The 18,081-nt window shown below is 45.5% G+C and overlaps 1 protein-coding gene across 2 annotated transcripts in view; it reads left to right on the top strand.

The window, feature by feature from the left end:
- Positions 1-18,081, top strand: part of C9H12orf40 (chromosome 9 C12orf40 homolog) — a 272,504-nt gene that overhangs the window by 131,582 nt on the left and 122,841 nt on the right. For both annotated transcript variants that reach the window (XM_029617064.1, XM_029617065.1), the window contains exon 5: positions 5,942-6,002. In XM_029617064.1, the coding sequence (XP_029472924.1) occupies positions 5,942-6,002 (61 nt within the window). The remainder of the gene's footprint in view (positions 1-5,941; positions 6,003-18,081) is intronic.

The raw sequence follows: 18,081 nt of genomic DNA, 5'->3' as shown, positions 1-18,081 counted from the left end.
TCCCACATCGTATCCCACATTTCCCAGGCATTTTTATCCACCACCTAGGAGACAACCATATCAAAGAAGACAGTACAGCCATATCCACCATATCGTCCACCTTTCTATCAGCACCTCAGCGTTCTCAGCTTCCTCAATGGCAAAACAGACGTGGAAGGCCTAGAGCCCAACGTACACAGGCTCAGACGTCAACCTCTATAGCCAAGACTCCATCATCTTTTTAAGGATAGCAGGGCCACCACCGCAAACGATCATAGCGGGCAGAATTACATCTTTTTTCCATGCTTGGAAGAAAATCACTACGGACTGCTGGGTATTAGACATAGTGCAACACGGCTATCGTCTCCATTTCACATCCCAACCACCCCTTCCCTCTCTACTTTATACCAGGCAACACAAGAAGAATCATTCCCACCTAGCACAGGAAATCACTCAACTACTCAATGCGCAATACAACCCATCCCACATGCATCATGGGACAAAGGTTTCTATTCCCCATATTTCCTCATTTCCAAGAAAACAGAGGATTTACGCCCTATCTTTGACTTGCGCAAGTTGAACAAGTACCTGGTGAGGGAAAAATTCAAGATGGTTTCCTTAAAGTCCATCCTGCCTCTTCTGCAACCCAACGATTGGATGTGTTCACTAGATCTGAAGGATGCCTATACACATATCCCAATGCATCCGACGTCATAGCGTTTCCTTTGTTTCCAGTTCAATGGCAAGCATTACCAATACAGGGTACTACAGTTTGGACTAGCAACTGCACCCAGAGTGTTCACGAAATGCATGGTAGTGGTGGTAGCCCATCTCAGAAAACAGGGAATTCAGATATTTCCATACCTGGACGACTGGCTTTTGGTGGCATCGAACCCGAAGATTCTGCAATCCCACGTCACTCAAACGATACACTGTCTACAAACATTGGGACTAATAGTCAATTTCCAAAAATCCAGTCTCAACCCATCACAAACTCTTCAGTTTATTGGAGCTCGGCTAGTAACGCATCAAAGCAGAGTTTTCCTTCCACAAGTCAGGAAAACCAAACTCAGAAAACTACTCAAGACCTTAAAGAAGATGCTGCGACCCACAGCACGTCAAATCCTTACGGTCCTTGGGCATATGGCAGCAGCCATCTATACAGTCCAGAATACGCATCTTCACATACGAAGGCTTCAATGGGAACTAAAGAGACAATGGTCACAACACCATCAACCACTCTCACAAATTATTTCGCTAACACGCGAGATGCACGTGGACATAGATTGGTGGTTACAAAGATGAACTCTCATCAAGGGAGCCCTGTTCAGTACACTACCTCACAAACGGGCCGATACAGTAAAGTCTGCGGGAGAGCGGGCGAACGCTCGCTCTCCTGGCGCGCACACAGGCCACTCTCCTGTGCGCGCAATTCTCTATTCAAATGAGGCCTGGCGGTAAAAACAGGGAAAAGGAGGCGCTAGGGACACTAGCGCGTCCCTAGCGCCTCCTTTTGGACTGGAGCGGTGGCTGTCAGCAGGTTTGACAGCCGACGCTCAATTTTGCTGACTTCGGTTCTCGAGCCCACTGACAGCCACGGGCTCGGAAACCGGACGCCGGCAAAATTGAGCGTCCGGTTTTCGACCCGACAGCCGCGGGCTGACTTCAAATTTTTTTTTTACTTTTTGAAACTTTCGGGACCTCTGACTTAATATCGCCATGATATTAAGTTGGAGGGTGCACAGAAAAGAGTTTTTACTGCTTTTCGGTGCACTTTCCCGGTGCCCGAAGAAATTAGCGCCTACCTTTGGGTAGGCGCTAATTTCTGAAAGCAAAATGTGCGGCTTGGCTGCATATTTTGTTTTCTGAATCGCTCAGGAATACCTAATAGGGCCATCAACATGCATTTGCAAATTGCGGGCCCTATTAGGTTCGGGGGGTTGGACGCGCGTTTTTGGCCCCTTACTGAATAAGATGTAATGCTAGCGCTTCGAAAACTCGCGTCCAATGGTGGGTTAACAGTGCGCTCCGTTGGAGCGCACTGTACTGTATCGGCCCAAATGTGGTTCTCACTACGGATGCTTCGCACAAAGGTTGGGGGAGCCTATCTCGATCACCTAGAAAAACAAGGTCAGTGGTCCCTGCGAGAGACCAAGTACCAGATAAACCTTCTGGAACTCAGAGCTATCGGGAACGCACTCAAGACGTTCCTTCCACAATTACAGGGCAGAAGAGTAATGATCTACACGGGCAATCAACTAGCCATGTTCTACATAAACAAACAAGGAGGGTCAGGTTCATGGATCCTTTGCAAAGAAGCGATACACATACTGGAGCGGGCGGCTCTTCATTCATTCCACCTTCAAGCGACTTACCTACCGGGAATTGTCAACATATGGGTGGACAGGTTAAGTCGTATATTTCACCCACATAAATGGTCTCTGCATCAACAAGCGGCAGACCAGATCTTTCGCCGCTGGGGTATGCCACTCATAGACCTCTTCTCCACGGACCAAAACAAGAAAGTATGCAAATTCTGCTCACTAAGACACAGCTTTCATAGAATTGCATAGGATGCCTTTCTCATTCCTTGGCAAGGATGACTAATGTATGCCTTTCCACCGATTCCTCTACTCACTTGCACTCTTCAGAAGTGCATACAGGACAAGGCAGAGCTCATTGTGATAGCACCAGTGTGGCCCAGACAACCGTGGTACACCTACCTACTCAACTTGTCCATAGACGACCCAATTCAACTGGAGGATCGCAGCGATCTACTATCACAGGATCAGGGCTCTCTCCTACAGCCCATGCACAAGTCATTGCACCTGACTGCATGGAGATTGAGCGGTCATTACTAGCAGACATGAGAGAATCCCATGCTGTACAGGATGTAATACTTTCAGCTAGAAAGCAGTCCACACGACGTAACTACCAGTTTAAATGGAGAAGATATACTACGTGGTGTACACAGCACCACTTTGATCCGAGACGTTGCCCACCTGAACAACTATTAGAATATCTACATTTGTTATATACAGTAGGGCTTGCTACAGCTTCAGTATAGGTTCATTTGAGTGCTTTTGCAGCATTGCATGTCCTCCATAATGATCAATCAATTTCCATGCATCCGATGGTTTCCAGATTCATGACGGGTTTAGCCCATCTTCGACCTCCAGTGAGAAAACCAGCAGTTCCATGGGATTTAAACATTGTACTTGAACAACTCTTGTTATATCCATTTGAACCCATGGAATCTTCACACATAAAATACCTTACGTGGAAGGTGGTCGTTTTGATAGCATTTACTTCTGCACGACGAGTCAGTGAAATTCAGGCATTAGTTCACTACAGTCCATACTTGGTGTTCTACCATCATAAGGTAGTTCTTCGGACGCACCCAACTTTCCTGCCGAAAGTAATTTCGACCTTCCACCTTAATCAATCTATTGAGCTTCCAACATTTTTTCCAAAACCGCATAAAAATGAGAGAGAACGACTGTTACATACATTGGATTGTAAAAGAACTCTAGCTTACTACAAAAGCAGGACAAACAGTGAGTCCAGATCTTCTCAACTTTTCCTCACATTCAACCCAAATGCTCCAGGGCAACCTGTAGCTAAAAGAACTATTTCCAGCTGGATTGTTCAGTGCATAAAGTTTTGTTATGAGAAGAGGGGGTTACAACTCTCTTCCACTCCGAATGCGCATCAGGTGCGGGCAGTATCTGCTTTCACTGCCCATCTGAATCATGTTCTGCCAATTGACATATGTAAAGCGGCGACATGGACCTCCCTACATACCTTTACAGCACATTACTGCCTGGACCAGGAATCAACAGATGACGCCAAGGTCGGCAGAGCAGTACTAAATACTATATAGACACCAACGTACCACTGGCTGTCCACAGTCATAACTCACGCTACAGATACAGAATAACAAAACTGCCGTAGTGTGACAAATTAGCTTGGGACTCCCAGACAGCATGGCTGATTCAGCCTGCTATTAACGGGAAAAAGCAAGTTTGCTTACCGTAAACGGTGTTTCTGTAGATAGCAGAACGAATCAGCCATGCTGACCCACCCACCTCCCTGGACAGCCAGGTACATGTTCTAACTAAAGCTACTGCTATATAACAGACTTAGGAGATCTGCTTTTCCTGTGCGGGAACTCACGCGAAGCCGCACCAAGTTGAACTCTGAGTAACAGCTTTGGAAAGCTCCGCCTTCCCGGGCCTGACAGACAGTCCAGACAGCATGGCTGATTTGTTCTGCTATCTACGGAAACACCGTTTACGTTAAACATACTTGCTTTTCTTTGAGTACCATAAAGTGTAATGTTTCCATATGAAAATGTTCTATCTTCATTTGGGTAGCATATTGCATTTTTTTTTTTTTACTCCCTTTCAGGATTGACCTTCCAGGGACATGTCAGAGCCCATGCTATTTAAGCATTAGCTATTTTGATTGCCAATGTAAGTTCTGCCTCCTTGGAAGACATTTCCAGGACTGCGATATAAAGTTCATGCCATATGTTAAATATTACACTTAAGTCTTGATATTGCTTCTTAGCAGGATATAAAATTTAGCTGATTAATACAATAAAATTTAGTTTCTACTCTTATATAGCCATTTTCTGTTGATTTCCAGGAATATTTTCTGTTCTATGTTTCACACTTTATTTAAATGGCAAAAAGGTAAACAAACATACACAGATTTCGCTGACAAACATTAGAATCTGATTACTAAGGCTTTTCTTCCATTCTGTGTTTATGGGAAAAGTCCTAGCTGAATCAGGCTCTATTCATTGCTTATTTTTGTTTGCATTCACAACACTGTCCTTTTTTTTTTTAATTTGAAGAAAAAGCTTAGCTAGTAAGCCTCATATGTATACTTTTTATTGATGCTGCCTGTCATCAGAGTCAAATTATTTGCCTGTGATGTTTGCTGTCTGACAGCTCTGTGGAATAACACAATCCATCCTTCTCTCATAAGTTGTAGTACTTGGGATCACTTTCTATTCTTGGTAGTAATTAACTTAAGTGTCAGTTGATCTGATGTTGCTTGGGTCCTTTCATACTCATAAGATGAAGTTTTTTTTTTTGTTTTTTTAAAGCTTTCCAGACTTATTTTGACAATGTGACATAGGTCTTGGGACCCAGATAAGTGACTATTGAGTTGCTATTTTCAGAAAATGAACATTACGAGTAAGTAATTTACCCCTAGATTCATCAAAATGCTATAATTTTGCATGGATAATGCCCGCGATAAGAAAAAGGGGCGTGCTTAAGATGGACTCTATAACAGGGTACTATCAAGCTAGGATGAGAGGACATTGTAGAAATCTCATCTTTGGGAGACTTTCCTCACTCCAAAAGACGTCAGATCTTTTGGAGTGAGGAAAGTTTGACATACAGTTTGACATACATCTCACTCTGTATGTCAGACTGGCCCCAAAACCCTAAATAACCCCCAAAACCTCACCTTAAGTTTTTAGCTGGCCCTCCTATAGTAATATAAATAGTTGAATACTGTGAAGACCTCCCCAGAGGCTCGCTCTCTCTCTCTACTCCCCTCCCCTCCCTCTCCCTTCTTCCCTCCCCAAGCCCAGAAATGGCCAAAATGCAATTTGTAATCTTTATTGCAAATCACCTTACAGCTGTTTCAGGCATCTTGCACAGCTTAACGTCAGGAGAAGAAAAGGTGTAGTTATTTCTGTCATTAAAAACATGTGATATTGCCCCTCATTTTCATTAATCCTGCCCAAACCCCTCCCCAATCCTGCCGCTATGAAAAATTTGCATTCGCACAATGCAATATGTTTAATATCACATGCGTTATGCCATTAACGTGTTATGGTGGGCGTTAACACCATAATGCATTTTGAATACTGACCCTGTTAATTTTTTAAATAAAAAATGGAGGAATATATATTGCAAGCTAACTTTCTTATTTCCATCAGCATTCAGGGAAGGATAGACAACGAGATGAAGCCTTTGTCACAAACCATCGCACATGAACAGGTGAGATAAAATTAAACCAAAGTTACACAATTATTTATGTAATTGGGAGATACATGTTGATTTGACCTCTATAGATTTGAAAAGTTTTTCGATTGAGTTTCAAAGCCATGAACGTATTCGGATGATGACCCAAATATTTTACAGATTTTTATTTGGTATAAAATGTCACCAGTCTTACTCTAAGGACCTTATTTTCCAAAGCTATTGCAGGCTTGTGCTAACAGCGCAAGCCTGCGATAGCTAGCGAAAGTAGCGCACGCCTGCGCTACCTACATCGTGGCAGAGTCGGCCCTGGAAGAGGAGGAGTCGGGGCGTCACCGGGCCGTCTCTGCGACGATGGCACGGACAGCGAAAAGGTAAGGGCCTTTTCGCTGCCTATTTCACGCCCAATAACTCCACCTTCTATGGTGGAGTTATTGGGCGCGATGCCAGCAGCGATCGCACCGCTGAGGTGCGATCGCTGCCGGCTAGCGCAGGATCGCCCCCCCGTTTTGGCCTCCCGCCCCTCATTACCGCATTTTTCTAAAGTATCACAGGCCTGCGATACTTTAGAAAATGAGGCCCTAAGAGTTTCTTTGCACTCAGATTTTCTGAAATACAGTGCCAACCATTAATGTTTAAACTTTATTGAAAGACATCTGACATACATTTGGCTCTTATGCATGCCAAACAATGAAAGACCATATGAAAACAGTTTACCATTTTTTTGGGGTTTTTTTTTTTTTAAACCTTTTTCCCACCCCTTAAAGGTAAAGAACACCATTCATAGAACAGAAGTAGAGCAATCAAGTTCTCATCTTTCACCTTCTCCCCTTGCCTTCCTCCCTTCCCCCTCCCCATTTACAGAAGTTAACACATTCATGGATCAAAGCAGATTTCCAACAAAATCCAAAAACCCTAGTTGATGTAGCTAGAAAACAAAGAATATCTTGGACTTCAAAGAGCACAAGCATAAAGACCTCATGGGTAATAAATTATAGCATGCTGGGCTCTAGGAGAGAGCAATTGTAAATATAAATTATTTCTTACATTTAATAGATTGGACTGTTTCCATATTCACCATTTGTATCAGAGTGTAATAAAATTCCTCCAGGCTTAGTAAGCGAAAGATGTGGAATACCTCTAAGCCAGAAGTGTAACTTTCATCCCCACCAAGCAGGTCTACCTAACAAGAAGAAAAAAATTACTCCGCTCAGTTTTAAAGGCTTCTTAAAAATACAAAGACTAGGAGACATGCAATGAAATTACTTGGTGATGCATTTAAGACAAGAGAAAATGTTTTTACCCACCGCATAATTAAACTCCAGAATTGGTTGTTGGAGGATATGGTAAAAGCTGTTAGTGTAGCTGGGTTTAAAAAAAATTTGGACAAATTCCTGGAAGAAAATTTCATAATGGGAAATAAATCCACACTCCAAATTAAATAGAAGAGCACAGAGCGTGCAATTTTCAGAAGGCGTTTGACAAAGTTCCTCATGAGAGGCTTCTAGGAAAAGTAAAAAGTCATGGGATAGGTGGCGATGTCCTTTCGTGGATTGCAAACTGGCTAAAAGACAGGAAACAGAGAGTAGGATTAAATGGGCAATTTTCTCAGTGGAAGGAAGTGGACAGTGGAGTGCCTCAGGGATCTGTATTGGGACCCTTACTGTTCAATATATTTATAAATGATCTGGAAAGAAATACGACGAGTGAGATAATCAAATTTGCAGATGACACAAAATTGTTCAGAGTAGTTAAATCACAAGCAGATTGTGATAAATTGCAGGAAGACCTTGTGAGACTGGAAAATTGGGCATCCAAATGGCAGATGAAATTTAATGTGGATAAGTGCAAGGTGATGCATATAGGGAAAAATAACCCATGCTATAATTACACAATGTTGGGTTCCATATTAGGTGCTACAACCCAAGAAAGAGATCTAGGTGTCATAGTGGATAACACATTGAAATCGTCAGTGCAGTGTGCTGCGGCAGTCAAAAAAGCAAACAGAATGTTGGGAATTATTAGAAAAGGAATGGTGAATAAAACGGAAAATGTCATAATGCCTCTGTATCGTTCCATGGTGAGACCGCACCTTGAATACTGTGTACAATTCTGGTTGCCGCATCTCAAAAAAGATATAATTGCGATGGAGAAGGTACAGAGAAGGGCTACCAAAATGATAAGGGGAATGGAACAACTCCCCTATGAGGAAAGACTAAAGTGGTTAGGACTGTTCAGCTTGGAGAAGAGACGACTGAGGGGGGATATGATAGAGGTGTTTAAAATCATGAGAGGTCTAGAACGGGTAGATGTGAATTGGTTATTTACTCTTTCGGATAGTAGAAAGACTAGGGGGCACTCCATGAAGTTAGCATGGGGCACATTTAAAACTAATCGGAGAAAGTTCTTTTTTACTCAACGCACAATTAAACTCTGGAATTTGTTGCCAGAGAATGTGGTTAGTGCAGTTAGTATAGCTGTGTTTAAAAAAGGACTGGATAAGTTCTTGGAGGAGAAGTCCATTACCTGCTATTAAGTTCACTTAGAGAATAGCCACTGCCATTAGCAATGGTTACATGGAATAGACTTAGTTTTTGGGTACTTGCCAGGTTCTTATGGCCTGGATTGGCCACTGTTGGAAACAGGATGCTGGGCTTGATAGACCCTTGGTCTGACCCAGTATGGCATTTTCTTATGTTCTTATGTACAAATCAGGGAAGCATTCAAACAGCATGTTGAAAAGATATCGGGAGCTAGTGCACAAAATGGATATGCCAGCATACTCGAAATCGCCAGCATCATTCTAGTATCAAAAAGTTTACAATCCAGAAATTCATAGCAGCTAATCACGGTATATAGGAACTTGTGCAGAAACAAAAGTAGATAATTTTGAAAGTGTCGGAAGAAAATATACTACCAGTTATATGTGTATTTTATATACCTTATAAAATGAAAGAATCTGTTACCAGCAGTCTAAAGGAAGAAAGAAGAGAGGCTGAGGGGAATAAAGGAAAAACAGTACCAGAGCTAGATGTATCTGGAGAGAGAGAGAGAGAGAGAGAGAGAGAGAGAGAGAGAGAGAGAGAGAGAGAGAGAGAGAGACTCTGCCTTGCTGGCCCTTGCCAATGACATCCAACTAAGGGTAGAGGGTAGGAAGGATACACTAATTGACTTTTTAGATATGAGGGCAACCTTTGATACCATCATTCACAACTTGCTTATTGATCACTTAAGGAGATTGGTCTTGCAAATACTGTGTTTAAATGGTTCAGTTATTATTTGACTGATTGCTCTTTTCAGGGCAAATGGGACTCTCAACTGTGATTCGATGTCACTTTCTTCAGGAGTTCTGCAAGGCTCTAATTTTGGACATTGCCTCTTTAACATATTCTTATCTCCTCTGGCCACATTAATCCCGAACTATGGGTTAGGTTCTTCCATTTACATGGATGATATTCAACTAATAGCTTACTTTGACTCTAAATCAGTTAATGATAATTTTAATATCTATTGAGGTCAGATAGATCATTAGTTATACTCTCACAAAGTAAATCCAGGCAAGTTGGAGGTATTATGGGTTAGTTGTAGAGCCACAGTGCCAAATCTGGCACCTTGTATTTTAAGGACCTCATTCTCCCTTAGAGATGTAGTTTCTTCATTAGGAGTACAACTTGACTCAAAACCTGTTCTTGTCCCAATATATTTTAACACTAGTAAAAAAGTCTTTATCTTGCCTTAGGTATATTCGTCACCAATGTTCTTTTCTTGACTGTCATGGCCTTGGACTCTTTAAACATTCACTCATTATTTCTAGAATTGACTAGTGTAACTCCCTTTTTCTTGGTTTCCTTCTATCATAAAGTAAACATCTACAACTTCTCCAGAGTAGAGTGTCCAAAGTTATTTATGGCCTGTGAAAATTTGATCATGTTACTCCTATTTTACAAAAACTTAATTGGCGTCCACTGTTGTGCCAAATCAGATTTAAAATCCTTTGGCTTTCCTTGCTGTTCACACTGGTACTCTGATTTACTTGTCCAGATTATTAATCCCTTACTCTCACCAATGAGAACCCTACAATCTTCTCAAAAGGGCTTTTTGTAAATTCCTTCTATTATGTTGATTAGCTTAGAAGGTACATGTGGAACTTCTTTCAGTTATCAGATGCCATTATGGTGGAACGTTTTGCCATTGGATGTTCAAGATGAAGTAAATTATATCAAATTTAGAAAGGCTGTTATAGCTTGTTTGTTTAGCCTAGGCCTTTGACTTGATAAATGATGTTGCCAACCTGAGTTGGATGGAGTCTTTTATATTGAAGCAATTTCTGACTAGCTTCATGCTAGCTTAACTTGTGACCAGCCTAGCTGCCAGTTACCATTTTATTTTTATTCTTGTTTAATCAATCTTGTTTTTTTTTTTAAGTAATTTTTTATTGAGGAAAAATAACACAGTAAACAAAACAGCATAATGAGTAATATAGCACCTCAACATGAATTTTCCATTGTTTCCCAAATACCATCCCTCCCCCCCCAACCCCCTCAGAATCCCACACCTCCCATGCCCCTCCCACTCCTCCCGTACAGAGAATCTCAGGTAGAGTTACGTTATTCTTTATGAAAACCGGTTAAAAAATATGTAAGATATCCCCTGGTAAAATCCTAGAACATAAAAGCTTCATAACATTATAACGTTTAACATCGATCTCGGACCTTATCCATCTCATGCTCCATAGGTAAAGAAAACTGAGCTCTAACACTCATGAGAATTTTGGACTCAGGGTTAAGGGTGATAATGCCTGAATCGCCGGAGGGAGAATGTCATAATACACCTGCCAGGTGTCTCTAAAAAGTCTTTTCTTCCCCGGAGGAAAACAAACATATAATGATCCATATTCCAAATGAAACATTTCAGTCATTAGAATACTCCATTGTCGACGAATTGGAGGAGTAGGTTCTATCCATCGTAGCAAAATTCACTTTTTTGCAATAAGACAAGCCTTGGACATCAGAAGAACATTGTCTATCGAGATGCTGGAATCTCCCACTTCATTGTTGAAGAGACAGAAAGAGCATGACCAAGAAATGTCAGTGCCCACTATAGAGGATAAATATTTGCGAATGTCTTCCCAGAAGGATTGAATAACCATACAGGACCAAAGACAGTGTATCAAAGATGCCTGTGGTTGTTGGCATTTGAGGCAGGTATCCACCGATAGAAAACCCATAGTCTTTGCTCTAGCTGGCGATATAATCATTCTGTGGAATATCCGCTGTTGAAGTTCCCGGAGAGTAACATTGATAGATATCTTGGAGATAGAAACATAGGCATTCTGAAGCATCCAGGTAGTCAAGTCCTCCCCACAGTCCCGAGTCCATTTGAGAAGCAAAGACTGGAATATGGGATAGACCCGTATAAAACAATAATAAGAATACATAGAAGACAAAGAGGCTGTTTTGGTAACAAAACTATTAATCAGGTCTGAAAATTGGGGAGAGTCTATAGCATCAGGAGCTCCCTTCATCAAGGCAACATAAGCTGCACGTACAAAGCCATATAGTAAAAAGTGATGTGGCTGCATCCCCAACATCTCTTGACACTGTTTAAAAGAATGTAAGTGACTCGTGTGGGGGTCCATGAAATCCTTTAAAGGCCACCCAGCAGATATGGAAAAATTGTGGTTGGATGGCAATATGTGGGGATCTTTAAAAGCATACACTAGGGGGTAGTATATGGACATATGGGTAGGAAGGTGTAAAACTTGTTGAATATGAGCCGAAATTTTACGCATAGTTTTAACTAGTCCAAAATGAAGTTGCGGGCCTTGTAGCTCCAGAGACGGGACGTGCAGCACATATCTGGGATCCAAGGGCGCACATAGGGCCTCGACTAAGGAGGTATCCGTATAGTGTGAAGTACCAAGAATCCAATCCCCCAAAAATCGGAGGTTCGCTGCTTTAGAGTAAATCATAAAGTCAGGGAGACCAAATCCTCCTTGAATCTTTGGGGCAGTAAGGGTATCATAAGCCAATCGTAGTTTCTTGCCCCTCCACACAAAGGATCGAATCTCTTTCTGCAGTTTATGATTGTCTTTAGCCCTTAAAAAACACGGGATCATAGAAAGTAAATAGATTAGGCGAGGGGCAATTACCATCTTAATAAGTGCAATTCTGCCCTGCATGGAAAGGGGCAAGGATTGCCAACTAACCAGAGTGCGAGTGATTTTTTCTATAGCTGGTACTACATTTAAAACATACCACTTGTTTGGGTTCAGGTGAATCTGAATCCCTAAGTATTTAATAGTTGATCCTGCCCATTTCACCGGAAAAGCTGGCCAAGATAGAGCCATCTCTCCTGTCAAATCCAGGGCTTCAGTTTTGTCTAAATTTAGTTTAAATCCTAATAAAGATTGATAGAGAGAAAATATTTGTAAGGCTTCTGGGAGCGCTGTTTTGGCATTTGTTAACAAGAGTAGTATATCATCTGCAAAAAGCAGTGTTTTATAAATTTGAGCCCCAACCGGAATCCCCGATACTGAGTATGTGTCCCGAATTTTCCGGACAAGAGGCTCTACCGTCAAGATGAACAGTAAGGGAGAGAGAGGGCATCCCTGACGTGTGCCTCTTAACAGAGAAAATTCCTCCGAAAGCAGCCCATTAACCAATACTCTAGCCGTTGGATTAGAATAAAGTAGTGTAATGTATTCAAATATTCTTCCTGTAAAGCCCATTTTAAGGAGAACCTGTTTGAGAAAAGGCCACACTACTCTATCAAATGCCTTCTCTGCATCGCACGTTACAAGTAAAGGGTCTTTAAGAGAGGCGAAAACACAATTTTCTAAAGCAGCTTGCATTTTGTGAAGGTTTACCGCCGATCTCCTCCCCGCCACGAATCCCACTTGATCTGGAGAAATGAGCATGGGCATAATAGATTTAAGCCTATTAGCTAATATTGTTGCATATAGCTTGATATCCAAATTTAAAAGGGAAATTGGCCTATACGAAGAGGGTGACAATGGATCACGACCCGGTTTAGGGAGCACTACAATAGTGGCAGACCTTAAAGTGAGGGGTATCGAACCAGTGGTGGCCATGTCTTCAAATAGGGATTGCAGTGTCGGGGAAAGATCTACCGCCAAGGATTTATAAAAAATCGCTGTCAGTCCATCAGGCCCGGGGCCTTATTATCTTTCAGAGCACCAATAGCATCAACAATTTCCTGCGTCGCAATGGGGCGATTTAAGGAAACTTGCTATGCCTCAGTCAATGAAGGTAAGGCTATAGTTCGTAAAAACTCTGCTATGGCTACCTCATCCACCTGTTCCCCAGTATACAAGGTATGATAATAATCAGAGAACAATTGTGCTATCTCAAGTTCGCTATGAATTTTGAAGTTTCTTGCGCCTTTAAAAGACTCGTAAGCAAACGGCCAGCCTTATTCCCAAATTGGTAAAAAGTAAATTGTCTATGTCTAAGAGCCCTTTGTGTTGTGTCCCGCGCCCGTGGATGGCCATGGTCGTGGCCCCTTACCTCCACCGCGGCGGCGACCCGCCGCGGCAACCTCTGAAATGCTCCCCGGGGCTGGTGGCCATCACCCCGGGGATGGTCCGCACTCTGGTCGCCCGCTGGGGAGCCGTCCCTGCTCCTCCCTCGTGGTGCTCTGCTGGCTTTCCTCCTCCTCGGAAATCCAAGATGGCCACCGCCATCTTTGGACACGAGGCCACGCCCCCCTGCTGGATTTAAAGGGACCTGATCCCTTCAATGATACTCACCTGCTTCCAATTATCCAGAGCAGAGGAAGTATTTAAGGAGGCTTCCTCTGCTCATTCCTCGACTTGGCAACGTCTCCTGTGAGCTTTGTCCAGTCTGCTTGCTTCGGTGAGTTCTTCGAGCTTGGCTTCTGGTTCCTGCTTCGTCTTCCTGGTTCCTGACTTCGGATTGGCTTACGGTGATTCTCTGGTTCCTGACTTCGAATTGGCTTACGGTGATTCTCTGGTTCCTGACTTCGGATTGGCAAGTGGTGATTCTCTGGCGTACGACTTCGGACTGGTGAGTGACGACCCTCTGGCACTTGACCTAGGACCTCTTCAAGACTACTGTCTCCAAGGGCCCGCCTAAGTCCCAGCGGCCCAGGTCCCTACGGGCTCCTCCTGGGGGCACCGCGGGCTTCCAGGGCGAAGCTCCAGTTGGCTCTTGCACCGTTACCCTGACCTCCCTAGGTCTACCTAAGTCCCAGCGTTCGGGTCCCTACGGGCTCCTCCCGGGGGGACCGCAGACCACCAGTGGTGAAGACAGAGCGCCTCATCTCGTCTCTTCATCACCTCCATGTTCACCTCAGCCTCCAGTGCCAAGGGTCAGCTGGTCCTGCCTCCTGTTCTGCCTCGCCACCCGACGAGAGAGCCTACGGACCCTCCGAAAGGTATACCACCCTCTTGTCGGCCAAGGGTCCACAAGCCTGAGCATAACAGATTGCCAAGTCCATGGACCCGGCGGAGGTATCTGCCCGCCAGGCCATTCCTGGGATGGCCTAGCGTCTGAAAGACCAACAACAGACCCTCGACGCCCTGGTCTCTGCGGTACAGGGCCTGACCCAACGCCTGGAAGCACTAGGGCCTATGAATCCTGCGCTTCCATCTCCGCCTGGGGCGCAAGGAGGTCGCCCTGCCCAACCCCACTCCTTCCAGGCCTCTGGAAGCGACCAGGGGCAAGTTACTCCCACACAACTCCCGGCACCCTCTCGATACGCCGGAGACGCAAAGTTGTGTCGAGGATTCCTCAGCCAGTGCCAGGTTCGCTTTTCCTTACTGCCGGCGCAGTTTCCCAGCAACCTGGTCAAGACCAGCTACATCATGTCCCTGCTCGACGGGAAGCCCCTGATCTGGGCCTCTCACCTATGGGAAAGAAGTGATCCGATCTTTAGAGACTTGACCCAGTTCCTGTCTGCGTTTTGGCAGATGTTCGACGAACCCGTCCGCAAGTCCACTGCGGTCTCTGAACTGCTCCGGTTGCGGCAGGGCACCCGTACTGTGGCCGAGTACGCCACAGAATTCCGCACCCTGGCCACGGAGCTGAATTGGAGAGAGGACTGCCTGCATGCTATCTTCCTGGAGGGCCTAGCCTCGCGTCTCCAAAATGAGTTGGTGGCGAAGGAACTCCCCGACGATCTTGATGGCATGATTGAGTTGGCCAATCGTGTAGACCGTCGCATGAGGTTTCGCATCCCGGTGACTAAAGCAGCAAGGAGGTCCTCTCCTCTGTACAAAAGTGCCCCTGAAGTCCCTCGGGCACCTGCCGACGAACCCATGGAGTTGGGTCGCGGGAAAGTATCTCTGCAGGAGCGGTGGCGGCGCACGAAGGAGGGACTCTGCTTTTATTGCGGCTCGACGGGCCACCGAGTAGCCGCCTGTCCAGAACGACCGGGAAACTCTCGGGCCTAGGACCTGGAGGAGGTCTCTTCCTGGGCCGCACCACACCTGTACCTCCACTAACATTGCCAGTGTCACTAACCACGACCGAAGGAGACTTCCACACTTTAGCTTTAGTGGACTCCGGCGCCGGCGGCAATTTTATAATGAAAGGCCTGGTGGAACACCTAAAGATCCCACAAGTCCGCCTTCCTGTTCCCATGGTCATCTCTTCAATCCAGGGGAAGCCCCTCCCGGAACAAGTGACACACACTACGATTCCCGTCCAGCTCAGAGCTGGGGCCCTGCACCAGGAACAAATCCCGTTTTACGTCCTGGAATATTCCATCCATCCGATTGTTCTAGGACTTCCGTGGCTCCAGGATCATGAGCCCCAGTTTCACTGGAAGACACTGCAGTTGGCTCATTGGGGACCGAATTGCCATGGCAAATGTCTCCACTCCGTGTTGCCAGCATCCTGTTCCATAGCCTCCTTATGCCGCATACATGGACGTCTTCTCTAAACAAAAGGCCGAAATACTGCCACCACATCGATCCTTCGACTGCGCCATCAATCTTCTCCCAGGGACAGAGCCCCCTCGAGGACGCATCTATGCCCTTTCCCCGGCCGATACGCAGGCCATGAGTGAGTATATTGAGGAAAATCTGAAGAGAGGATTTATCTGGAAATCCCAGTCCCCCACAGGAGCGGGGTTCTTCTTCGTCGCCAAGAAGGACGGGAGCCTGCGCCCGTGCATTGATTATAGAGGCCTGAATGCTATAACGGTCAAGGACTGATATCCGCTACTCCTCATTTCGGAACTCTTCGACCGCTTGGAAGGAGCACAGATCTTCTCCAAGCTCGACCTCCGGGGAGCTTACAACTTGATCCGCATCAAAGAGGGCGATGAGTGGAAGACGGCCTTCAATACCCGAGATGGCCACTATGAATATTTGGTAATGCCGTTCGGGCTCTGCAATGCCCCCGCAGTGTTTCAGAACACTATGAATGAAATACTATGCGACCTCTTGTACCGATGTGTGGTCGTATACCTGGATGACATACTGATATTTTCAGTTACCTTGTTCGCTCACCGCCAGCACGTCATTCCAGTACTACAGCGTCTTAGAGAAAACAAACTGTACGCGAAGCTGAAAAAGTGCCTTTTCGAACAGGAATCCCTTCCCTTTCTGGGATATATAGTCTCCAAAGAAAGATTTTGCATGGACCCACAGAAACTGAAGGCCATTTGGGAATGGCCGCAGCCGTCAGGACTCAAGGCACTCCAGAGGTTTCTGGGGTTTGCTAACTATTACCGATCTTTTATCCCGCATTATGCAACCATCGTTGCCTTGATGACGGCCCTGACCTGGAAAGGCGCGGACCCCAAAAAATGGCCTCCTGTGGCAGAAGCCGCCTTTCGTCGCCTCAAGGAGGCATTCTTGTTACAGCCATGCCTTCGACATCCAGATCTGCAGCGGCCATTTGTCATCGAGGTAGACGCATCTTCAGAAGGCGTTGGCGCCGTTCTGAGCCAGACCTCTGAAAAGCACAAACTACACCCATGTGCCTTCCTCTCCCACCAATTCTCCCCGGCCGAACGGAACTACGCCATAGGAGATAAGGAACTCTTGGCGATAAAGGTAGCCTTGGAAGAATGGCGGCAGTGGCTAGAGGGGGCACAGCACCAATTTACGGTCTATATGGACCGCAAAAACTTAGAGTACCTGCAGCGGGCTCAACGACTTAATCCACGGCAGGCTCGTTGGGCTCTATTCTTCATGAGGTTCAACTTCGTCCTCCGCTATAGACCCGCTGGGAAAAATGTCAAGTCCGATGCCTTAACACGCGTCTTCAAATCTACAGAAGGTACAGAGGAACCGCGCTTCATCATTGAACCATCTCGGGTCCTCCTGTCTGCCACCACTACCATCCCTCCAGGGAAGACCTTGGTCCCTCAGCACTTGCGCAAAAACGTCCTCGCTTGGGCCCACGACTCCCGTTGCTCGGGCCACCCTGAACAAACCCGGACTTTACAAAACCTGCGCCGATACTATTGGTGGCCTAAACTCAACCGGGATGTTCGGGCCTACGTGGAGTCCTGCCAGGTATGTGCTCGGCACAAGAAGATCCATGGCGCGACCCCAGGTCTACTCCAGCCGCTACCAGCGCCTGCGGAGCCATGGACTCATGTGGCCACCGACTTCGTGGTCGACCTACCATTGTCCAGCGGCAATACAGTCATCTGGGTTGTAGTGGACCGTTTTAGTAAGATGGCACATTTCGTGCCCCTTCCAGGGCTGCCGACTGCCCCTCAGCTGGCCAAACTCTTCGTGCAGCATATCTTTCGCTTGCATGGTCTGCCTAAAAGTATCCTGTCCGATAGGGGACCTCAGTTCACCGCCCGCTTTTGGAGGGCCCTGTGCCAAAAGTTCGACGTCACCTTGGACTATACTTCAGGCTATCACCCTCAGACCAATGGTCTCGCGGAGAGAACCAACCAGATGTTAAAGCAGTTCCTCCGCATCTATGTCAATGAAAAGCAAGATGACTGGGCTAGCTTGTTACCATGGGCCGAATTCGCCCTTAACTCCCACCTCTCCGTGGCTACGGGATCTTCCCTGTTCCAAATTGTGTATGGGAAACAGCCACGCCCGCCTCTGCCCATGCCCATTACAGTGCCTTCCCCGATA

The sequence above is a fragment of the Rhinatrema bivittatum genome, chromosome 9, assembly GCF_901001135.1.
Source record: "Rhinatrema bivittatum chromosome 9, aRhiBiv1.1, whole genome shotgun sequence".
Taxonomy (NCBI): Eukaryota; Metazoa; Chordata; class Amphibia; order Gymnophiona; family Rhinatrematidae; genus Rhinatrema; species Rhinatrema bivittatum.
The sequence above is the reverse complement of the archived record's forward strand: the minus strand, read 5'-3'. Positions and strand labels throughout refer to the sequence as shown.